Source organism: Pisolithus orientalis (genome assembly GCF_024613125.1).
Source record: "Pisolithus orientalis strain OTSU chromosome Unknown F5J12scaffold_2, whole genome shotgun sequence".
NCBI lineage: Eukaryota > Fungi > Basidiomycota > Agaricomycetes > Boletales > Pisolithaceae > Pisolithus > Pisolithus orientalis.
The window spans coordinates 2212672-2236360 of NW_026260783.1; the positions used below are offsets into that span (position 1 = coordinate 2212672).

The following is a 23689-nucleotide window of genomic DNA, read 5'->3' on the forward strand; positions in this document are numbered from 1 at the left end:
AAACAAGGCAAATTTGAGGACCGTCCACCCCCGTCGAAAGCCAAAGGTCTGGGGGAAGGACCATGGCCACAGGAGCAGGCTCGGCAGCCTCGTTTTTATGAGAGAGGGTATCTGCGGGGACCTGCAGGTGACCAGCCTGCCATGAAAAGCAGATCGGATAGGACTGAACCGTCGCTGCCCACCACGCTTGTCGGGGGGTAAGCTGTTGAGGTTCGCAATAGTATTCCAAGTTTTTGTGGTCAGTGAAAACCACTGTCAGTTCGACTGGGGAGAGAAGATAGGGGCGGAAGGCTTTTAGTGCCCGAATAACAGTGAGCATCTCGAGGTCATAGACCTGGTACCGCTGCTCTGCACCTACTAGTGACTGTGAAAGGTACGAGCAGGGATGCCACTCATTATCGGACCCTTTCTGGGCCAGAACCGCACCGGTGCCTAGTTTAGAGGCATCGGTGAAAAGCGCGAAGGGTTTTGTGAAGTCGGGGATGGAGAGGACCGGAGTGGAGCATAACAAAGTTTTCAGCTGCTCGAAAGCAGCATTACGCTCCGGAGTCCACTGGTAAGACACCCCTTTCTTCATTAAATTGTGGAGTGGACGGGCGATGCTTGAGAAAGACGGGATGAACTTGTGGTAGAAGTTACAGAACCTGAGGAAACGGTGAAGTCCTGTAAGATTGTCCGGGGCTTCCCAGGTACTAATCACATCAGTCTTCATGGACGAAGTCTCAATGCGGCCTTTCCCGATTACCATTCCCAGGAATTCTATTTCCTCGGCCTCGAAGACACACTTGCTAATCTTGAGGCGAAGTCCTTCTCTGCGACAGATCTCCAAAAACTCTCGTACGTGGCTTCAGAGTTCTTCGCAAGTCTTCCCGTGAATTGCTACATCGTCCATGTAGCCCACTTGCTTTCCTCTTTGGCTTTCAAAGGTTCGATCCATATATTGCTGGAATGATGGAGGTGAGTTACATTGTCCAAAAAACATTACCGTGGGCTCGAAAAGCCCTCTTGGTGTAATGAAAGCTCCCTTCCATTCATCTCCTTCCTTCACCCGTAAATTGGTGAATCCCCAACGAATGTCGAACTTTGCATAGTACCGAGATTCAACTAGCTCATCAAAGAGCGCTTGCGCATTGGGCAATGGATGGGCATCCTGGATGGTAAAAGAGTTAAGATATCTGTAATCTTGAATTAACCTTTTCTTTCCATCCTTCTTTGCCACAAAGAATACTGGCGCTGCTTGAGGTGACGTCGAGGGTCAGATTTTCTTGCACTTTAAATTTTCCTCCAAGAACTCGTCTAATACCTTTAATTCGTCCGGGGACATCAGATACACCGAGGCCTTCTTGGGTTTGAAGTCATCACAGAGACGAATCTCGTGATCTAGGCCTGGGCGGTGTACCGGTAAAGGGATATCTTCCTCGGAGAAGACTTGCGTGAATTCCTGGTATTCCTTCGGAAGTAGAACTTCCTCCTTAGTCGAGGATAAGGCAGCCTCGAGTTCTGTTGACAAAGTGGTTTTGTTTATTTTACTTACCGGCGGTTCCTTTACGGAACCATCTTGATTAAACTTGATGGCATAACCTTCGTAACCGGGAACCTGACTTCGGATGTAAATGTCAGTTTCTCTAGTCGGAACATACCCATCATCCCAACAGGAAATCTTGTTTGTTTCCCAATTCATCTGTGGCTTGTACAACCGGAGGAATGGCATTCCCAAAAGGATGTGCTCTTTTCCGATGAGAGGGCCAACATAAAACTTGACCCGAACCAGTCGATTCTTGATCATTATTCGGATGGTAACCTTGCGAGCAATCCATTCGACGTCTTTTCCCGTGAACGAAGTCGTCTTGAACCGTTGCTTGACGCGGTAAGTCGGGATTTTCAACTTCTGTACGATTCGCTCCGAGATGAGCGACACCTCTGCACCTGAGTCGATGCAGACCATTACTCCTGCCCTGTAATCCGGCAGCCATACCATACCAAGAGGAGAACCAGCTTGCATTTTTGATTCATCATCTATGGTAGTAGTACAGACAGCGGATAACATAGAAGCGGGACCCACATGAGGAGTGAATGCGGTCCCATTCAAAAATTCGCCTCATTCAACCCATAAGCTTTTAATTCCTCGGTTGTTGCCAACCGATCTCCATAATAGGCAGCTCTGGTTCCGTTTTCGGATAGAACTATATGGATGCCGGGAGAAGCTTTAGGTTTCTGGGCGTTACAGTCACGTTTATAGTGACCCTGTGCTCCGCATTCGAAGCACGTTACGTTTTCAGTTGATCGGCATACGTTTCGCCTTCTTTTGTCGACGTCCATCGCATCAGGATCTCAGGAATTTCCACGGAAGTGAATGAACTTTCACTCGTACCGGGACTCCTTTCCTTCAAGGATATGCTTCGTAGCGATTGCGGTTCTAGCCTCCCCTGCGCACTGTATCCACTCAATAACGGTAGTGGGTGCGTGCCCGGAGTTCAGAATCCAGTCGCGATATTCCTTGTTGAGCCCCTTTCCGAAGAAGATCCCTGCTTCTCGTGACTCTTCCTTTAATTGGGCCTTATTAACAAGCCCTGTGAACTCTGCGATGTAGGCCTTGAGTTCTCTTTTCCCTTGAGTTATATCGGATAGACGAAGGATGGCAAGAGCAGTTTGATCTCCGGACTCGAAGGTAGCTTTGAGTCGTTCGACGAACCTCTGGAAAGTGTTGGAATACCAGATGGTTCCGTCTAGGAGTTTGTTCTCGTTCTGGTAATTTTTGGCGAACGATACGGCTGCTCCTTTCATCATATACATGAGGGCGAAAGAGATCTTGAGGGATTTGGTGTTGTACACGTGTTTGTTAAGATTGAGGTAGCCCTCCACTTGGGTGATCCAAGTCTGAAGCCCATTGTGGCTTCCATCGTATTCTCCGGGACGCCCGACATTAAACTCCCGACCTCCGTTGGGTGGGCGGACATCATACGAGTCATCGCCATCTTCGGCCGAGGCCTTACCCTTACTGGACCCACCGGCGGGGCCCTCTGGGGGAATTACCTTTCCGAAATTTCTGGCGTACCAAGCTCATAGAGCCGAGTCCGTAGGCGTTCCTGTTGGGAAGGGATCACTCGACTGGCCTTGACCGACAATCTTGCGCCAGTCCTCTGCCAAAGAGTGCATCTGTCTTTCCAACTTCTCCTTCAGCTCTGCTTCGGAGTATACCTTCGGCGGCATCTCAGGGGCTGATTCTCCGTGACCGATCATCATGGACATTATGGGTGATTTGCGTGCTTCCTGTTCTTCTTTGAGGACTGATCCGAAAGAAGTCTCAGACTTCTGATCGTCTTCTTCTTCTGAACTAAGCGCGACTTCCAATTCCCTAAAACGGGATAGATAAGATAACCGGGGATTACTTGCTGTGGCGGATGCCCCAAGTCTTCCTGGTATTGGTGGTAAAGGCAGGTTCCTTCCTAGTCCTGATGGAGTTACTCTCGGCGGGACAGGAGGTCTCGACTTTGAAGGGTTTGACACTTTGACGGATAGTGACAACGACGGCTGAGGGAGGATTTATTTCTCGAAAGAAACCTGTCAGCGTAGAGGGGTTTGTGCACGAGTCGATTTACACATAGGGATTGACGAGCACTGACTCTAGGGAGGCGATCTATTAAAGCCTAGTGGCTGCCTGTAGAGCGGTGTATTTGATTGAGGGTAGAAGGGTGCTTCTCAATTTTGTTATCGACTTTGTTTGTCGAGTTGAGGAGCGGGGGACAAGGCGAGTTAGTCTTTACACGTAGGGAGACCGACGAGCCTTTCTTGATAAGAGGAATTGGTTTGTTGAAGTTCAGTAACCAGGGACGAGTAGACTTTCGCGAAGAGGTCGACGAGTCCTGAAAGCTGCATTGAGTTTTTCGATTTTGTTATGCCCGAGCGCAGTGACTTCTTCAAATGGAATAGGCACAAAGCGCGCAAGGTGGGAGTCTACGGGCCGAACTTGTCGTAACCCCTATGGCTGAGTTATTGCGATAATCCGACAGAGGTCTTGTCTGCTGGTGAGTCCCTAAGGTTGTTCGTGCGGAGAGAAGACAAGGATTAAAGCAAAGTAATTAGCTCAGTTGCAAGCTATCGAAAAACTGAGGATACATGGTATGGTATGTAGGTTTATATACCCCTAAGTGAGAGTACCATACCAGTCGCGACGTGTATCCGCAGTAATCAACGAACTAATCTTTGAAATAAATATGAGTCAACCGGTGTCAAAGATGGGGGTAGGGATGGAAATGAAGGCTATACCGGCTGCGGCGTAGTCCGCAGCGAGGAGCCAGACACCGGATCTATAGTACAACATCCAGGCAATAAAAGCGAGTCAACAGTAAGGGGAATGGATCAAGGGAATAACATATCATCAATCAGAAGAGCGGTGAACGTCACGGACAGATCACAAATGATGAGTCTCGACAGGTATTGGAAATACCTGGACAGCGGGTGATCCAAACCTTCCCTGAAGCATCCGCACTCCCAACACGACGATGGCGATGAACGACGCGACGAGGCACGTGATGCACGTGACCGTTAGAAGCCAAAAAAGGTAGGGCTCCTGGCAGAAGCGTAACAGAATGTACCAGGATCCCATGAACTTCATCCCTCCACATCACTGGATTTGGGCAGACTCTGCCTATCCAACAGAGAAGTGGTGTGTCATGCCTTTCAAGAAGCCAAGGGGAGGTAGCCTGACACATAGACAGAATATATACATTCAATATTCATCAAAGGTGCACACCTGCAGGCCAGTTGTGCAGAAATACTGTTCTCAGTGTTTCAAAGGTGTGAGTAAGGGTGGAACATGCATTTGCAGCCCTCAAAGGCCACTTTCAGTCATTGCAAGAGCTTTGGCTCAAGGTGAATAAGGACAGCGACTTACATGTTACTGTGTATTGGATCATGTGCTGCATGATCCTACACAACATGGTCATTCACTTTGAGAGTGAACAGAGGGATATGCTTGGCAAAGGAATGATGCACTGGGCAATAAGGGAAGGTGAGGAGTTGGATGGTGGTGGGGATGAGGATGTAGGTGAGGAACAACAGGGGACACTGGGGCAGCAACATTGCCTCATGCTGATGGAAAGGCTGTTCAAGCAATGTGGGATTCACATGTAGACTACACCACATGTGCATGTACAAAGCACTTTGAATCACAGGAAAGACGACCATTTCATTCCACATGCACACATACATTGTACTAGGAAGTATGTAGGTTATAGTTGTGGAAAATAGAAAAACAAAGGGGATTGGGGGGAAGAGCAATACAGCATGTATGAGGTTGATTGGTATTCAGGCATCTACAACAAGATCATCAAAGGCAGTGGAAGGCAAGGTGGGATAAAGAGATGGTGCAGTGGTGGAGGAGGATGAGGTGCCATTGAAAACTTGGGACTTGGGGTCCAAAGATGAGGTTGGTTGAGCTTGGAGCATTGCCAGTTGGACTCTGAGATGGAGATTCTCCCCTTCCTCCTTGAGGTATTGTATGTCTAACTTTTTTCTCTCCATGAAATGCTCGTGGATCTTCTGAGCCTCCCTGTGCTCCTTCTCACCCTCTGCTTCCAAATGAGCTATCTCCTTGTCACACATATAAGCCTGGGTCTTGACCACTTTGCATTCAGTCTTGAGTGCAGCTAACTGGCACTGCTGATCCAAGGAATTTCCATTTAACTCACCAAGCCACTCATTGAAATCTGCCTTGAGCTGAGTAAGCATGCTTTTCCCCTTTGTTTGAGAGGTCTCAGAGCTTGCCACCTGGCACTGGCTAGCACCATCACTGACAGCAGAGGTTGTTGTAGATGTAGAGATAACAGAGGGGGGGATCTGGCATATGGAGACATCCAGAATGCTGAATGGTTGTCCATGACAGTGTTTGACAGCCAGGCTTGTTGAATGGCAATATCATATGGGTAGAATCAACAGGCTAAGGTTCCCATTAGTAACATGAGTGAGGAGTTTGATAGTGACTCATGTGGTGGGTGTCATTCACTGCACCATCATTGAACATTAGTTCAGAATTAACTGACATGAACTGAGGGCATTCCCCAGGCCCCCTTCCCTCACATACCTCCCCCTCTTCATCCTCATCCTCCCCCTGCTCCATCCCACCCATAGAAAAGTCACTGATACTTGTGCTGTCACCTGTGAAAGGTCCAGAAGTACCCTGAGGGTTGATTAGCATAAAACTCCTGAAAGGTTCAACCTCTAGATTGCCTCCTGCCATTGTATTGTTCTGGTTGGTCAGTTGTTGGACTTGCATATCAGTGACTGTAGGAGTCACAGTTGTGGTTGCAGTAGAGCCACTAGGAGTCACAGTCACAGTAGTACCACCCTGATTCACAATGGAAAGAAAGTCACCCATCCAGTTTGTGCCAGGAGCTGGATTGAATAATCTTGCATCATAAGTAGGGTTCCCATGCCACATGCAATTGCATTCCTCCCAGAATGGGAACTCTGTGACAACTTCCTCTAAAATAAAAACCATGTGTGAGATCAGCCACATGGTGTACAGAGGAGGACCATGGTACATACCCAGAAGGTTGGAATAAGCTGGATTGTTAGGATCAATGCCTTCACTGGTGGACTTAAACCTTGATGCTTGTTGCCAATATTTGGCCTTCAAGCTGTAACAAGGATTTCAATTAATCTCTTGGAACAATGTGATAAGGCATACCTTGCCAGGTGGCTACCAACTGCTGAAGCAAACCTCTCAGTCTGGGTCACATAAACTGCCCCATATACAAGATCTTTAGAGAAGATCACTTGAGTGATAACAGCATTAATGTCTTTCTTGTGACAGGCATGGGGCCTTGCATTCCCCAGGGCACTCTGATCTCTCCTCTCATTGAATAGGATGGCATCATCTGCTGGATTTTCCCATAGCCAAGTCAGTAGCTCTCTGGTAAGGTGGGTATACCTCTCCCAGTAAATAGTTTCACCCCCAGAAGCCCTCAGCTTGGGCTTGGATGACACAGCATTGGGGGAGGGTTGGGGGACAGACAGGGGGGGGGGATTTCTTGCACTAGCAACAGAGGAGGCCCTGGCCATGATAGTTACAGACTTGACCTGTAGGTGAGCAGAATGTTGAAGGTTTGGGCAGAGGGGAGGCATGCTTTAAAACTCCACTTGAATTATCTACATGGTGAAAATCTTAGGAAAAGTTTAGTAGGGTTTAGTGAGCAAAATTTGCTTGCTTAGTTGTCAGCTTAGTGCACTTTGAATACCATTAATGCTTGTACATGTTTTTCCACTGGGGCAGTTCACATAGTGAGTTTGAATTGAGTTTGAAACATTTCCTCCTGTATGTGAGATGGACAATGTCAATATTGGTGGTGATCATGAGGAGATTCACCACCAACACTTGCTGTGCCATATCACTCTTGTCATCAATATCATCCTCTGCATGATCGGTCATACTGAAGTGCAATCTACACCAATCTGAAGGATTCTGGAGCCTTACCACATGTCAGCACTAACCAGTGAGGAATGGCTTATTGAGCTCCTTGCAGGTCATCCAGAATGAATCCAATGTGAACTTGGTGTTCATGCTGATGTCTTTGCATGACTCATGGAGGAGCTTCACCAGATCAGTCATGGCAACTCTTGATTTGTTTTGCTTGAAGAACAACTAGCTATTTTCCTCTATATGAGTGTGACAGGTCTGACTATCAGGCATGTCAGTGAATGTTTTCAGCAGTCAAATGAGACCATATCTTGGTATGTCATCACCCTTTGTTTCCCAATACTTTTCTAACCCCCTTGATCAGGTACTTTCACAAGATGCTCTTCATCCTATTGTCATCACCCTTCTATTCCATGTACATCAAGATGCCTGGTGCTGATGATATTCAGCCAAAGATTAGGGGAGATAAAAGATTTTGGCTGCATTTCAAGGATGTGATTGGTGTGTTGGACAGGAGCCATATCCATGCCACTCTGGCATCAGAGGACTGGGGAGTGTACTGAAACTGCAAAGGCTCCATAATGCAGAACTGCTTGTTTGCTTGTGATTTCCAGCTGATGTTTACATACTCATTGACTGGTTGGGAGGGTTTGGCTACTGATGTGCATGTATACCAGGATGCACATATGAAAGGGCTTGACATCCCAACAGGAAAGTTTCTCCTTGCAGATGCTGCATTCCCCCTGTGCCCAGAAACTCTAGTCCCATACTGGGTGACTTGCTACCACCTTGCAGAGTGGTGCCAAGCACATTTAAGGTATTTTTCTTTGAATTATCCATCTTATCATCCCACTGAACTGACAGGACTCAGGAATAAAGAAGAGTTGTTCAACCTCTGGCACTCATCTGCATGCAACATCATCAAGTGAATATTTGGTGTCCTCAAGTGTCATTTTTGCATCTTACTACTAAGCCCTGAGTACAACATCAATGTCCAAGGCTGAATCCCCTCAGCACTCTGTGCACTGCACAACTTCATCTGTACTCACAATGCCAAAGAAGGTCCAATGCCAGGACAGGATGTCCACATAGATGAGCAAGGTGCAGGAGGGCCTGGGGGATCAGCAGATGGGGGCAGAGTCAAAGAAGATAGTGCCAATGTAGGTCAGCTTGAAGTGGCACACACTTTCTGTGACCAGATCACTCAACATATGTGGGATGATTATCAGGAAATCATTCAATTGCAAGATCTTGGGCAATTGCCCTCAGGTAGCAACAACTATAGCTCTGATGACTCCACAAACACCAGTAGCAGTATGAGTGATATATCAATGTTGTAGATGCATAGTTCAAGTGTTCTCATACCATCCAATATATGTACACTTTCAGATCTCTCATGTGTGATGAAGAAAAAAAAAGATTGTGATATAATGACAGCAGGTATGGGGGTACAGCAAACATCAATCTACCTATAGTATTTTTTACTGTGTACCAGTCTGAGAACTACCAACCCTGAGTTTCATCTGATACTCCAGTTCAGCAAGTGCCAAATGATCTTCCTTCTTTGCCATCCTCAAGTATACATCAGTGAAGCTGAGATTCTGTGTGATCAACAATTGGATGAACACCTTGATGGGACTGGGGAAATCTTGGTCTTGATCATCCAGTAAATGAATTGCTTGTGCCCTTGTAGTTGATGCTTTATTGATGGCAGATGTCATCAATGTGTTGATTGATGATGTGAGGAAGTTGATCAAGCCTTGTAGGCCTACTGCAATAGGGTTTGATATGGCAAGTGAAGGTGGAGGTGGAGGATTGCAAGAACAATGGGATTGGGAGCTTTTTGTGTAGTCCAAAGTGGCAGAGAGCTTGGCATGTTTGTTGGAGGTGGGAACAGTAGCAGAAATGTCACTTGCATTGGTGAATGGGAAAATGGACATGGTAGTTGAAACCTCATAATCTTCTGTCATAGATTCAGAAGATATATTGAGATATCAAGTACTATCAAGCACAACCATCTGGAGCACACTGGGACAATGAGAAGGGGGCTAATATTCAGGGCCAGCATGCTGAGCAGGTGTTTGAGGATTTTGTGAAGGTATTTTTATTTTTATTTTTTAACCCCATGGCTTGATGAACTGATGATTATCCTTAGAGTCACCCCCTCATTTGCCAGTTCAAAATGAGTGGATGGGATTTATATCCCTATGTTGCAGATATCATACCCCATGGTGGTGCCCATGGGGCCAATGCCTTTAGTCCAATAGTTCCAATGCCACCACCAACAGCCTAGACAATGGAGATGGTGGAGTGCCAGCCATTCAACCAACCACTTCCACTTCAGTGCCTGCTGAATCCACACCCTCCTCCACTTCCATGCCCATTGAACCCATATCTACTTCAGTGCCTGCTGATTCTGTGCCAGCACTTCCCCTGGTCCTGCCTGGGTTGGATGATGACCATTTCCCATTTTTTGATGATCTGCTATCTACCATCAACCCATCTGACATTTCTATCCCTCCATCCAGTGCTCCACCATCTAGTGGGAAGCAGTCTCACACTGAGATTAGGTCCATCTGTGCAATAGTTGGCAATATGCAGGGCAGCAGCTTGATATGTAGCCATCTTGAAGTTCCCATATTGCCTGCCTCATGCCAGTTGTCATGCAGGAACCTTACAAGAGCAGCAGTTTCTTCATGGTTCCAATGAACTCATGGAGTGGGAGCACTAGTCTTATTAGGTATTGAGTGAGTAAGTGAATCAAGAGTGTACTGAGATATGAGGGCAACAATGGTGGCAGCCAATACCCAGGCAAGCCTAAGCTGATCCAGATCATCATAATCCATCACAGGCCATGTTTCAAACTCAATTCAAACTCACCACATGAACTGCCCCAGTGGAAAAACATGTACAAGCATTGAAGGAACTAATTGCAATTTACCCGAGGTTTCCGAACTAGCTCTTTATGCACTAGTGGTCCAATGAAAGCACTATTACATAATGTGTATGGTACCCAAATGGTACCTCACATTCAAAATGATCTCAATGCGCGTGCCTCCACAGTGACCAGTACTACTTTGCGACTTGGCTTCAGCTGCATATATGACCAGTAACCCCCCTTCATCACCGGCAGGGTCTGTTTCAAACTTTTCAGGGACTGCGTCGCAGCAGCCGACTCCTGCGAGTCATCCAACCTCTGGGCCCCCGTTGCAGACGCAACCATCTACCCACCAGCAGAATCTGCAATATGCACAGGCTCAACCGCATACGCAAACAACGCCGGTAGCACGACAGAACCCTGCCCAGACATATTACACGGTGGGATACCCACCAGGCAATTGGCAAAATACGGCTTGGCAACTCTCTGGCTACCCCTACGCTACCACCGGGAGCACTCCCTACCAACAGACACACTACGCTCAGATTCCATACACCCAGTACCAGTCGTATCAGCACGCTCCTACGGCCCGCCAGCGCACGAAGTTGCAGCCCAAACTGAGGACTCCAACTCCTGAGCCTACATATCGACATTGGGACGAGGTTATACGTGCATTTTTAAACAACGTAGGACTAAACCAGGCACTCAAAGGTTTTGAGGATGACATGGTTGTCATGAATGAAGATTGGGAAAGGAAGGTTGTGCCTGGGGCAATTGGGGACCTGGTGCGGGACATGATGGTACGCGTCGTCTCGTGAAGGTGATCTCAGAGGACTCAGATCCCCGCGTAAAACAGACCTTGGGGAAATACAAGGATGGAGAGAAACCGCAAGAGCGTCCTTTGGAAGATCGGAAATTGGATTATATTCACTTAAGCAGCGGCCAGCAACCTCGCTCTCAGAGCACAGTAAATATATTCCTTCTTTCCCTGATAGTAAACTCGTTCATCCGCGTGCCATTTAGATCACAAAGTCGGTTTCGCAGTTCCTTGCCGAAAACCGCGCAAAGAACGATGCCTCCAATCGCTCTGAATTTCTCCAGTCCGTCGCGGAGAAGCGCCGTCGACTTAATATTGGTGAGGATGTCGATGAGGCAATCCCATCTTGTGCGCGAACGGATATGAAGCAACTTGACCGTGAAGTGCATATGAAATACGATATTGCGAGAAATGAGGACGGCCCGTTACGTAGGACGGTGCAGGGAGTCAACAGAAAGGAGACGCAAGAGAAACTAGTTGCCCTTGCAGACGATTCAGAGAGCAAGGATCATCCAGCGCTCGACGAAAGACTAAAGAACATCGAAGCTCATTTGGCTGTGCGTTATGGTATGAAACAACGTATCCTCAGTGGTATAGTCTGAATGGGTTGAAAGTACCTGCATCTCCGCGCAATTTGCTTTCCCGCTTGCAATTCTTGGAGGATCATATCATACAGCTTGAGAAGGAGTACCCGCCGTGGGCAGCATTACACTTTAATCAACCCCACCGCGAGGTTCGCTCGTGTGTACTTTTTTAAATATTCACTAATCTTCCTCTATCCCGCTTTCGCAGTGGCCTCCGCCTCCACGCCAGACCCCGATAATCGTGCCCTCACACCTTACCACGCAAGAGGCACTTGTCGAGTCGACCACAGTACAATACGCGGCCTCAGGTTCTGCTACGCTTTCGGACGAACCTTCGACCAGCCTTGCAAAGGCAAGAGCAAAAAATAAATCGAGTCTGCACCGTGCTGTAATGGAGAAACTCGAAGTACAGAGAGCGATGAGTGACTTGGCTGGACTAAAAAAGGGTGGATAAAACAATCCTTTCTGAAGCCCGAAACGTGAAAATGAAATTTCCCGGAAGATTCGCACTCGATCTCCGATCTCCTTTGCGGGGGATGCACCCATCACCTTTTGGAATATCCAATCCTTTCAGCGGGGGCTGATGCTGTCGAGCGATCAAGCCGTTGCCGTGACCGCGCCTTCCCATAGATCCGTCGGGATATTGGTACCTGGGTCAAGCCAACATTACTTACGAAAAATGAAATGCCCGCCCTGTCGCAAGTGTAAGGTTTAGTGTGGTCTGACGAACGACCACAAAACGATATAGCCTTGTATGGAAGTATTGTGGTTGGTGGACTAATACACCTGCAGAGTGTCATTACTGGTACTTCTGAATGACTTTGGTTACTAACGCGGAAACCTCGAGTTTACCCTCGTGCCCGACGTTGTGTGCCTTGCATGACTGAGCCCACGGGAGCAGGTAGGCGGAAGGTCCTGCTTGGAGACATGAGCTAGTGACTCATCGGGTAGACTAAAAAGGAGAAGGCCCTGCCAGGACTCGAACCTGGGTTACAGGAATTTTTAGCATCAGCATCAGAATCCTGTGTGATAACCACTACACTACAAGGCCACCTGACAAGGTCTGGGGCGTGCCCCATGTAGTAAGACGAATGTAATGGCTGAAACACCTTGTCATGGACTGAGTACCTGGTGGCAGTGGTTTGGAGAAATCTTGGTGGTCATCACATATCCTATGTAGTGGTGCCGAAAACGCGACTGCCATCTGCTCTTGTCGCCTACACTATGACCACGAATCCTTCACATATCCTTATCGCCCGCAGTTCACGGGGGAACAGCAATCCTTCAGCTTCCCTCAGCTCACCTACTGAAACACATGCGGCTGCCGCAGGCATCTTTCGTTCTTCCAGCTCCCCCCCTTGGAATCACCAAGAATATGAGGCAGAAGACCCAGTAACTGACCTTAACCTCAGTGATACAGACAAGGCTATCGAAATAGACCAGACCTTCACCTGTAGTGGAAGATTCCCTGGTACTGTCAAAATAATTGTAGAGAGTACGACATTCTGGTGAGTCTAATTTAACGGATTCATAGAACTGGCATTAAACGCTCGTCCCGCCACATGGCAGGGCACACAAGGAAATCCTGTACTTCGCCTCCCCATTCTTCCAGGCTGCCCTCAGCGGAAGTTGGCTCGAAACTGGCCGGCCACCCTCGTTGTCTTCCATGATCACAATTTCTCACCATACGGATCGATCCTGCTGTCCGACTCCCATCTCGCTTTCCAATCATAACAGGGAGGAAGCCGTTAGTGATACCACATCAGATTCATCGTCTCCTGTCGAAGTAGAGTGCCCACCGACGAGTGGCAGCGAGGCTAGTGGTGTCAGCGAGAGTGAACCCGAGGAAGCAGGCGACTACAAATCGCGCGAACGGAGAGTGAGACTTGCAAAGCCTCGTAATTCCGGCCAAGTGTCCGGATATGATTTAAAGGGCAAGGGAAAGGCCACAGATACCTGTCATCCTTTATCTGCGCGTTCTCAAAGTACGCGTAAGGCTGTTAAAAACCGTAGGAAAACAAGCGAGCAAGATGCAGTTATCGTCCTTCAAGAAGAAAAGGTGATGTTTACTATTCGTCGTTGCGCTTACAATGACTGAATGTTTCCAGGCTAACATCTTCCATGATTTTCTCAAATACGTATATCCTCAGTATGTGTTCTCAGAGTGCCGCCGAATGCAGTGCTGACTAGGCTTTTCAGTCTCCAATGCAATATTTCGTGGAACAACGTAGAGGGCCTCATGAATATCTCCCACAAGTTCTGTGTACCAACGCTTCAGCAAGACTGTCTCAACTTCCTCCTTACGCACGCAGCGGGAAAGCCTATCAAAGCTATGCGTATCGCGGAAATTTTTGAGGAAGAGGAACTCTACCGCGAGTCGAGCCGCTTTGTACTCGATAACCCTGGCGGATGGTCGGAAGAAGAACTGAGCACGTTAAGCCAGGAAACCTTGCTTAAGCTAGAGAAGCGGTGGGTTCCGTAGCCGAACATGTGCGTGTTGCATCTTCTGAGACTCATCCACGTTAGGCGGAATTGGTTCCTCGAACGGGTTCTCAAACTTGGTCTCACGCCTCTGGCCAAAGAGTATCAATGCGTGCGTTCTTTCTGTTGGTAAATACGTGAGGGTTCGCTTATCTGAGCTTGCAGTGTGCCACTTGTCCGGACCCCCCCAACTGTGCTCGGTTACTCGAGGAGAAATGGAGGCAGGCCTACAATGCTGTATTTCGCTTTGGTTCGTACGTCAAAGTACCCGTCCAAGAACCTCTGACATGGACAACTGTACACTAGGTCCTTGCCAGCCTTCGATGGTTTACCGATACCTGAGAAATCTCGAAGGAGTCAGTCCACCACTCACTCTTACTCATCTTGCTTGCCAAGCCACCGCCAAGGCATTTACCGCTACACGTGAGCGCTATCCTTCCCTTCTTGTCAGTCGAATCCCCCCCTTATCGGAACCTACAGTTTTCGACCGCATGTTCTCCATCCGCAGCGATGCAGCCGTTGCATCCTTAAGCGGTGGTGGTGGTCGTCCCGCTGCGGTTGCGGCAACACCTGGCAGTCCTCGTCGCCACTTCCTCTACTGTACTCTAAAACCCGAGAAGGCTGTGCCACGTGCTCGCCGTTCGCGCGAGCTTTTGTAAATACTTGACTATGAGGGTACCTACCAGGTACCCGCCATTCATTCCTGATCTTAAGGCATTTCAACTTCTATGGTCAATCAACCCGAAACTGATGGGTCTGTACTTACCTTCTCTATCATTTGCATTTGTACATCCATTCCATTCAGTTCTGGCAACTAGTATGTATTTCCAGATAGGTTCATGTTGTATACATACCCTCCTGAAGAACCACGTGTTAAGTGAATCGAAAAATGGGTATCTATCAAGTGGAATAATAAACCCGGTGAACGGGAATAGGCTGATAAACAATTGTGGCGGTGCGAAAGGAAGCTATGTCGAGGGTCAAATAGTAGTAACGAGTGCACGGTACATAGGTTGGTAAATAGGACGAATCCCTGTGAGGAACGAGAATCCAAAACGGGATATGATGCGATGCCAATCCAACACTGTAGAAAAAAACCTGGAGGGAATATAGTTGTAACCGACAGCGGAAATACGAAGATTCGAATACGCAGAGTACAATAATATAAACAAACACTGTTCAAGACGGGAATGAGGGAAAAAGTAGATGAGAAGTTTAGAGACCGGTATCACGGCTGTGGCGAGAAAATGGTCAGGGCATTATCCACCAACCACTCCACCATCAGGGCCTTGCCGGCCATGTCGCTGAATTCCGACCCTGGGTCTCTCGACCACATGAGTGTTGCTAATGCATCGAAGTCAGCACCTGTAGGAACTTGCAATAGCACTACTTACGTCCAAAGACGACACCAAGGTTACGAGCCGTCATTAGGTTTTGATCGCTATGTTCCCGCACGCTAGAAGTAGATGTCAGGACGTGGCGAAATATGCCAGACCTATGGTAAGCATACCGATGCAGATGTAACACTAGTAGGCGCAACGTATGATAGTGTTCAGAGGGGAGCCGATCCACAAGCTCCTGGAGGTGTTTTGTCTTAAGAGCAGGATCTTTGAGTCCAGCCGCAGAAATAAACTCCCCATGTAAGTCGAAAGTCAACAACGGCACAGGCAACGAACGGAAGTAGGCCTTTAGCACCGATGTCACACTGCACACATCGTTGAACCGGTCAGTGTCTCGAAGGTCGAACGCGGCATAATCCTGCCGTTCAAACAGCTGGGTGATGATCTTCGTCTGGCCATATCCTCCAGTTTTGCGGTAGATGCCCTCGTAATCCAGTGCGACCGCCTCCACGGCCTCTATACACTTCTCGACAATTATAGGGACCTTGCGGTCACCCCACCTATAGTCCGACTTCACTTGCTCAACAAGGTCGCGGCCGAACATAGATGGCACTATCGCTTCCCTGAGCATATTTAAAAACAAAAGCGGGAATGAAACGTACGTGCAACGACGTGTCCATTCACGTCATCTCGGTGCCGAGGTTGATGAGTGCATACCAACTGCACTTGATTCATGCAGCGTGAGTGGACGCTGATGTGACAATCTAACGTAGAATAAATGAAGGTAAACGTAATGGCAGAACGTTATCGGAAGTGTCAATACTCACTTGAGCAACGGAGCTGTGAGGTTCCCCATAGTTTATCCCCACAGTGATCGCAGCGCGCGAACCGCAAAGTACTTGCTTGCTGGAAGTTGTGTTCCATGTGCATCTTGCCCCTGTGGTCAGACGGATACGTGGCAGCTTCCTTCGTACGTGATCCGGGCCACTTGAACTTGCCGGATTTGAGTGTCGATAGTGCATCTGATTGATCGGGCTTCGGGGTGCGGTTGCCTTTCTCCCTGTCCTCAACAACAGCGTTGGTGCTCTGTGTGGAGCTGGCGCTAAGCGAGTGTTGCACTGACGTAGAGGTCTCCGGGGAATGGCGAAATCGATCTAGTGACATGCTCTTCTTTCTATGCAGCTTGCTCGCGTCGTCGGACATCGGTGGTGGTGAAATATCCAACACTGGAGTCTCAGAACGCGCGGCTTCCATCCGACGTGCATATTGCGTGCTGAGCTGAGCAAGTTCCTCATTTCGGGCGTTGAGGACGGTCGTCTCCTCCAGGAACTGATCTCTTGATGCTTTGAGTTCGGTAATTTCTCGCATTAAACACTCTCGTTGTTCACTGAGCGGTAGAAGCTCGTGCCTGTACTGGGACTTGAGGTTGTCCAAGCGCATAGCAAGCGATCGGCTGAAGTGTGTTGCTGGTACTTCACTGAAGAGAGCCGTACTGGAAGAATTAGAAATTATTTGAGAAATTACTTGTAAGGATGAGCTGTGCTTGGAAAATACCTCTTTGATGAATACAACTCCTCCATCTCCGCTAAAGCCAAGTCTCGTTCTGCCTTTAGCTTAGAGAGGTCTTTCCCCAAGTGGACAAGATCCTTGGTGAGCTCCTCTGACAACTGTTTCCGCACTTCCAGTCTCTTGCTCTCGCCACTCAGCGCAGTCAGCTTGGCTGCCTGTCCAGAGAGTAGTACCCGCAGGCGGATAACCTCGGCCTCAGTATTTCGACGAGCGACTAACTCGCGATCGTACTCTTTCTGAGCAACGGTGAGGCCGTGCATGTACTGTTGGCTGGCTCTCTGTAAGATAAACGTCAGCAAACTTTGCGAATGAAGTGGTGTGGGGGCAGCACCTTCGTCCCGTCATAATGCGACTTGAGATCAGTATACTCTACATGCCTCTGTTCCATAACCGACAAAATAGTTTCCACGAATGACTTATTAAACCGTAGCTGTAATGACCCCTTTTCATTTGCATCCGCCAACATTTCCTGCAGTCTCTGCAGAACGAATTCATATGATTCGCTCAAAACCGGGGTCGTTGTCGCCGACTCCGGAGCGGTAAGCGTGATCCGCGCAGCAGATGTTAGCACGTTGAGTGAAGCATTCGAGTTAAGCCGTTTCCTCTCCGAAGTGCCGGATTCACTTGCTAACGACGGTGAGAGCGATTCAGAGGCAGCACGGCCGCGCGAAGGGAACTCGTGTGTGATATCGGGAGCTGCATCATTCACCTCCGACTCATCTTTGGAGGTATCTGGAGTAATTGACGACAGGGCTTCCGCTTTGGTATCGGAGACGTTGATGGGCGGTGTGGGATGCTGCGACGAAGTTGACTGCTCAGGGCTAGTTTGCTGGATAGAGCGCGTCATTATGCTGTTGTTCGTGGCTGATACGTTCTCTGCGCCATCCTTTGCTCCCCCAGAAATCTGATCCAGCGACTTCAGGGGTGGTACGCCCCCAACAGATTTCAAGAACTCCGAGAAGTCCGATCCAGACATAGAGAAACGAATGGGTGGCAAGGCAGGAGCGATAAACGTGGCAATAGATGTGCGCTCTACAGGGGAAGACTCCTCTTCGCCATCTAACTGAGAGACAACGGATACGTCTGGATCCATCCTCACATTCTCCAAATTCAGATTGCTCGGACGACGTTTTGATTTGAACTCCTTCGGCGGCAGGACAGGGGGCGAGTCTGAAGTTGTGACAGGGGTTTTATCAGGACTTTTCTCGTAATCAGCCTCAGCCTCTGTATCTGTTCCACTCTCGATGCTGTGCGGCACGTCCGCGGTATGCGATGGAGACGCCGGGGAAACTGTTCCTGAACGGTCAGTCCAACTGAGCGGAGACGAAAGGCCAGAGTTTGTCCCGTCCAAACGTGCCGATCGTGGCCCAATAGGGGACAGTCGGCCGTTCACCGAATAGCTGCTCGAACTATCGAGTGAGCGCGAGACATTACCAAAGCCGTCTGTGCGTACTGCGCCGTCAGGATGCAGGGCGTTGCGCAAGGGAGTTCCCGGTCGAGCGGATGGTGGAGCGGATTGGGGGTCGTGTGATATAGTCCGCATGCGCACTGAATCTGGCGTTCCACGTCCGCTCTCTGTTGGTGTCGGGGATGATAGGGGCGAATGGTAAACAGTTAAAATTGATGCTGCATCATGCAACGAGCTGTTGTTTGACGCACGGCGTGTCGCTGAGGGCTCGAACAAGGGTTTGGAAGGCGACGGTGTCACAGGCGAGTGGGCAACCTGAACAGGTACGGTGTGAGAGCGGACCATCTCAGGTGCCATACCAGTCGCGTTGGCCAGTGCTGGATTTATCGATCGCCGCTTCTCACTCCCATTAGTACTACCGTTAGGTACAAAGAGGCCAAGATTTTGCGACTTGTCGACAGGGTTCTTAGCGTCTTGGTTGGAGCTCTTTTTACCAAAAAGGAAGTTAAGCGGCCGTACACCGTCGTCATAACTCTTCCTCCGATGTACGTTTTTAGGGCCACCTGCAGATAGAGGGCTGAGGTAGGATTTTCCTGTTGTACTACCATCAGATGGTAGTGCCTGGAGATGCCCGAGGGATGTTCTGCAGTCCGTTGGATCGAGACTGTGCGATTGAGGACCAGAGTGGCCATTCACGAGTACACCATGCTCGTCAACACTTGAACCATTCAGCTCTGGCGGGGCTACCGTCATAGAGAATGCCTGAAAGGGTGCAGCATCAGACGAAAATGACTGAGACGGTACGCAATGATCTCGTTTGAGATCCCCCGAGGCAGCAGTGCTTGACGGCCCAGTTTTAACAGCAGTGGGTGTGTTGTCTGCGGGTGGCAATGACTTGCGTTTCTTGGCTGGGGTTGACAGCTCCACGCCCTTCGTGGAGCGGGTTTCACGAAACGTACTTGTGGATGCCTTGGATCGCAAAGATGCCTGGGTTGAAATGGTGTCGCGAGACCGATCCGAAGCCTTGAAGTGACAGGATGAACACGGGACAAGGACGGACAACGTCGGTTACGTACAGCATAGTCAGTAAGATGATCGCGAGCATCACGTTCGCGGGTGGAGGAAGAACCACTTCCGGAGGCAGCTTTTTCTTTTTCTCTTTTTCGGTGAGCATGACGACGGATCTTGGCCATGCGCTCGTTGTGGCAGGACATACAGTATATGCCTTGGCTTGTTTTGGCGAAGACGAGTTCGTCGATGCGATTATGGCATACTTTGCACTTGAAGCAGTGGGCGTGGTAAGAGTCGTCACCGGTCATGATGGCTTCATCGAGGATGGGCTGCTGGCAAATGTTGCAATTGTAACTGCAGTTTGCACAGATGGGGGATCCATCAGAGAGTAAGAGGAGGTTGGTATCTGCAGTTACTTGTTGGTTGCACTTTGCGCACTTGAAACAGTTGACGTGGAAGAAAGACTGGCTGGATTGGGATTGGGGAGTGAGAGGACGAAGAAGCGAGCAGACGAGTGGGTGACGTACCCAAATGCTACGACTAAGCCCCCAGTTTCATTTACCGCAGACTGTTTACAGCCAGGACAGAGCCTATTCTCGATAGCATTGAGTGGGTTAGCCTGGACGAGATCGGTCATGGGTCTCTACTATCTACTGTACGGGGGAAGCTGGAAGCCCAAACGAACGGGCCGGCGGATTGGGAGATGGGCCAGCGGGCAGAAAGGACAGAGCGAGCTCTCAGGAAAAGCCGTTGATTGTGGAAACGATTGGACGGAGGGCCACGGGCGCGGGCGCGTGCGCGACACGATATATCGAGTTCCCAACATATAATTTATTTTTTATGTAGCCAGATTTATTTTTATTTTGTCACCGGTGACCTGTCCATCATGGCTGTATTCCTATTAAATCTCCCATCCCCTTCGAATGGCGCAACAGACGCAGAGATGCAGAGATACTTGTATCATGTATATTGCGGCCTGCGTTCATAATGGAATTAATGGGCGGACCCCGGCTTCCAGGCATTTATCCTTTCCCTCCCGCCCCATTAGCCCCAAGTGGCAAGCCGCGTTCACAGGGACACCCACCCCTTCTGAAGGTCCCCCTCGGCGATGTCAACGCAGCTCCACGCCATGACGTCGTGGCAGCAACCATCAGCACCTAGGCAGAATAGTTGGGAGGGCACGAGTACTACTACTATACTACTACTGTCGAGTATGCTCGCTGTAAAGAGCTGTTACAGTTTGAAAAATGGCTGTGATCATGCACTCGGACCTTGTTGGCAGTGGTTCTCACCCCTGCAGGTCTCACTGAGCTTGGACATCCGTTCGTCCGAGACCTGTGCCACGGCGCGTTACGGCGACGCTCCCCAGCGCCAGTACTCGCCAGAGCTCTCCCTTTCCTCTCGCGGTCGCCCGTGCTTGCTTGTCAGGTAGTAGCCAAGTCACTACACCACCATGCCCCTCCCAGGCACTGGCCCTTTGTCTGTCCACTCGAGTCTCGGAAATGCAGTCCAGTCCAAGCCCAAGCAGGCCATGGTCGTCCGCTTGTCTGCGGAGACCCTCGAAGCACTCGAGTCGTTCCCGAATCATCCGGAGATGCACTTTGATTTCGGTGACAACCCAGTGAGTCTGCTTTCTGTCCACTAGCATTGTGCATCCAACCGTCGTTTTAGGGCATCTACATAGGAGAAACGTTCTACGCAATGCGGGCTCAGCAAGAAAGCACTCCGCACGAGATATATCTCCGCACTTCCTCGGCTGCGAAGCCAAACGCTCCTCTCAAGTTATATGCCAATGTCATCGGTAAATTCATGGTGGAGCGACAGCTGGGTGCCAAGGTCACAGATGGCGTCCGCCAACGCACGATGGAAGCCAAGAAAGCGCACTCAGAGCGACAAGCTATCCTGCTTGACCGACCTCCGATACCAACCCCTGCAACTAAACACACAAAACGCAAGACACCAGGATCTGGCACGGTCATGAAGAAGACAGTCGCTCCTGTAGATCAGCTTCGCGTGCCTTCCACTTCTTCTGGCTCTGGGCGCAAAGTGTCACCCCTTCCCCAGAATCCTCCCTCGTCCAGAGCAAATGCTGACGTTCGAAGACGTCTTGTTCACTGTCTTGCTATCCAACCACGTCAAAGTGACGATGCTGTGCGGATGGTGGGAGGTGCGAATATCAGCGTGCAAACACGGGAAGAGTTACTCAAGTTGCTCGAGGAGGTGGGGTCTCAATCTCAGCTTTTTTTCGTATTGAGCCTTTAACGAGCATTTTGAAGGTCGCAGAGCAGACGCCTGTGAAGAAGGGGGACAAGTCACCACGTCCGTGGACTCTTAAAACTCAAACATGGACCGAGGTGCGGCCGTATGAGTGGCCTAAGCTCACCGAAGCAGAGCGTACGAGCATGGCCCGGCAAGCCCGGCTAGCTTTGAAGGCACTCAAGATACCAGAAGCTGATCCAGCGTGGGAGAACGTGCGTTACCGACAAACTGGTCTGCTACCTACAGTTCCCGTCCCATCTACACAGTCCACCATGGTTCCGTCGGCACCCCTGCAATCCGACACCAAACGCCCAGTGATTTCAAAGGATGCCAAACAGAAAGCAAAAGTCGATGCTTCACGCGGGAAAGGTGAGATATCGATGAAGGACGAGAGTGCGAAGGTATCGGCCTCTCGCCCAGCTATCTCCAAGAGAGACGAGGTGGAGAAGCGTCCTGGTCCGTCATTAGACAGTTCCGGGGCCAAAGCTGCCACGACCCGACGTTTGCCTGGTTCCGGGTACCAGGCAAAGAAGACCTCACAGACTTTGACCCTCAAAGGAGAGGCTCCTACAGAGAAGTTTTCTGCTTCCAGTGACTCCCGTCCCTCGCAACGACAGTCCTTACCTGCTTCACTACCTCGAAAACCTGCTTCTCCGCTTCCGCCGCCTCCTGGAACCGTAGCGAGGAAGACGATTCCCGTACCACCCAAACCCCTCAAGAGAGACGACGAAGTAGATCTGGAGAGAGAGCGCGAACGCGAACAGAGAGAACGGGCAAAGCGAAAGGAAGCTAAACTAAGGGAGCGTGAAAGCGAGAGGGAGAAGTTCAATCGGGAGAAAGGTGCTGCTCCCTCTACCATCAAACGCAAAACCACTGCTTTAGAAGTTGAGGGCGCCCGCGATGAAGGGCGGATTTCTGGATCAGCTCCTCCTCCTAAGAGGCGGAAGTTAGAGGAAAGCTCCTCATCGACGGTAACGTCCTCGTCTTCCAGGCCTCGGGAGCCACAACTACTCAAGGAACATGGACTCGTTCACCCCCCTCCAAAGGTCAAGGAAGAATCCTCCACTCCTTTGCGGGGCTTCTCGTCTAGCCAAGACAGGCAGTCGCCCTCACCCGCGAAAGTGGAACGACCCAAAACCAACGGCATGTCGACTAAGATACGGCGGAAGTCGCCCATCTACACTTCGTCCGAAGACGAGGGGGAGATCCCTCAATCGACACCGCAGCCACGCAGACCCTCATCGCCACCTGCACCTACTAGGACTGATTTAGGGACAAACGGGAACGAATCCCGACACCGACCTCCGGCATCGCTCCCTCTCCCAACCGATCACGCGGCTCTGCGTGCACAGTACCGAACTTCGTACGCAAAATATCTCGATGCATTCTCCAAAATCGTTACTCAAAAGCGGAATATCGAGGCTATCCTAAACGGAGAGTCCGAGAGCGATAACGATTTGATGAACCCGGACGAACTCATGAAACTTACGATGGAACACAAAGCACTGAAAGAAGAGCTTGAGACAATTCGAGGAGCGTACACCAATGGAACGAGCTCCTCCCCCTCGGAATAGCTGATACAAAGACATTGGGATCTATACTGACGCTCACGACCAGTGTTTGGGGCTTTACAGAGACGGAATTAACGTAGTCGTGACGACCGGAGAGGATACCAGGATACCATGGTTGTGCGCCATGCACTCTACGCTATCTGATACTCGGGAAGTTCGATATCATTTGCTGACTCTTCCCTTTCCGTACCCGTCCATCTCTTCTGCTCCGCTTACACGCATTTTTCTTTTTCTTTATGGACACGAGAAACTATGGAATAGCAAGTTGTATATCACCCTTAGGACACCAATAGCTACCTAGCTCGCGTTTTGAAATGCAAGTAGATTGTATTAGTGAGGACTCGATGTCTGGTA

At 49.6% G+C, this 23689-nt stretch overlaps 5 protein-coding genes and 1 non-coding gene across 6 annotated transcripts; 3 read left to right on the top strand and 3 right to left on the bottom strand.

Annotated features, from left to right (window-relative positions):
* Positions 1 to 5307: 5307 nt before the first annotated feature.
* Positions 5308 to 7062, bottom strand: F5J12DRAFT_888167 (uncharacterized protein; the record flags this gene model as incomplete). The annotated part of the gene is made up of 4 exons (XM_051747235.1): positions 5308 to 5775; positions 6083 to 6483; positions 6547 to 6638; positions 6689 to 7062. The coding sequence occupies 4 exons, from the start codon at positions 7060 to 7062 to the stop codon at positions 5308 to 5310; spliced, it is 1335 nt and encodes a 444-aa protein (XP_051605243.1).
* Positions 7063 to 10455: 3393 nt separating this feature from the next.
* Positions 10456 to 12532, top strand: F5J12DRAFT_735657 (uncharacterized protein). The gene is made up of 5 exons (XM_051741994.1): positions 10456 to 11095; positions 11152 to 11262; positions 11319 to 11679; positions 11727 to 11845; positions 11905 to 12532. Exons 1-5 carry the CDS (start codon positions 10520 to 10522, stop codon positions 12148 to 12150), a joined length of 1413 nt encoding a protein of 470 aa, XP_051605244.1. The 5' UTR covers positions 10456 to 10519; the 3' UTR covers positions 12151 to 12532.
* Positions 12533 to 12660: 128 nt separating this feature from the next.
* Positions 12661 to 12747, bottom strand: F5J12DRAFT_t25. Its single transcript has one exon. It is a non-coding gene; the product is annotated as a tRNA-Gln (tRNA).
* A 65-nt stretch (positions 12748 to 12812) lies between these two features.
* Positions 12813 to 15029, top strand: F5J12DRAFT_799706 (uncharacterized protein). Its single transcript, XM_051744292.1, has 8 exons — positions 12813 to 13204; positions 13266 to 13755; positions 13805 to 13845; positions 13896 to 14165; positions 14223 to 14289; positions 14343 to 14427; positions 14484 to 14600; positions 14658 to 15029. Exons 1-8 carry the CDS (start codon positions 12921 to 12923, stop codon positions 14834 to 14836), a joined length of 1533 nt encoding a protein of 510 aa, XP_051605245.1. The 5' UTR covers positions 12813 to 12920; the 3' UTR covers positions 14837 to 15029.
* Positions 15030 to 20315, bottom strand: F5J12DRAFT_735661 (RhoGAP-domain-containing protein). The gene is made up of 9 exons (XM_051741995.1): positions 20033 to 20315; positions 19571 to 19973; positions 17418 to 19517; positions 17072 to 17364; positions 16345 to 17009; positions 16180 to 16281; positions 15688 to 16129; positions 15572 to 15633; positions 15030 to 15521 (listed from the first exon to the last, which is right to left on the bottom strand). The coding sequence occupies exons 1-9, from the start codon at positions 20140 to 20142 to the stop codon at positions 15406 to 15408; spliced, it is 4293 nt and encodes a 1430-aa protein (XP_051605246.1). The 5' UTR covers positions 20143 to 20315; the 3' UTR covers positions 15030 to 15405.
* A 490-nt stretch (positions 20316 to 20805) lies between these two features.
* Positions 20806 to 23675, top strand: F5J12DRAFT_762035 (uncharacterized protein). The gene is made up of 3 exons (XM_051742135.1): positions 20806 to 21126; positions 21177 to 21725; positions 21782 to 23675. Exons 1-3 carry the CDS (start codon positions 20959 to 20961, stop codon positions 23336 to 23338), a joined length of 2274 nt encoding a protein of 757 aa, XP_051605247.1. The 5' UTR covers positions 20806 to 20958; the 3' UTR covers positions 23339 to 23675.
* Positions 23676 to 23689: the final 14 nt, after the last annotated feature.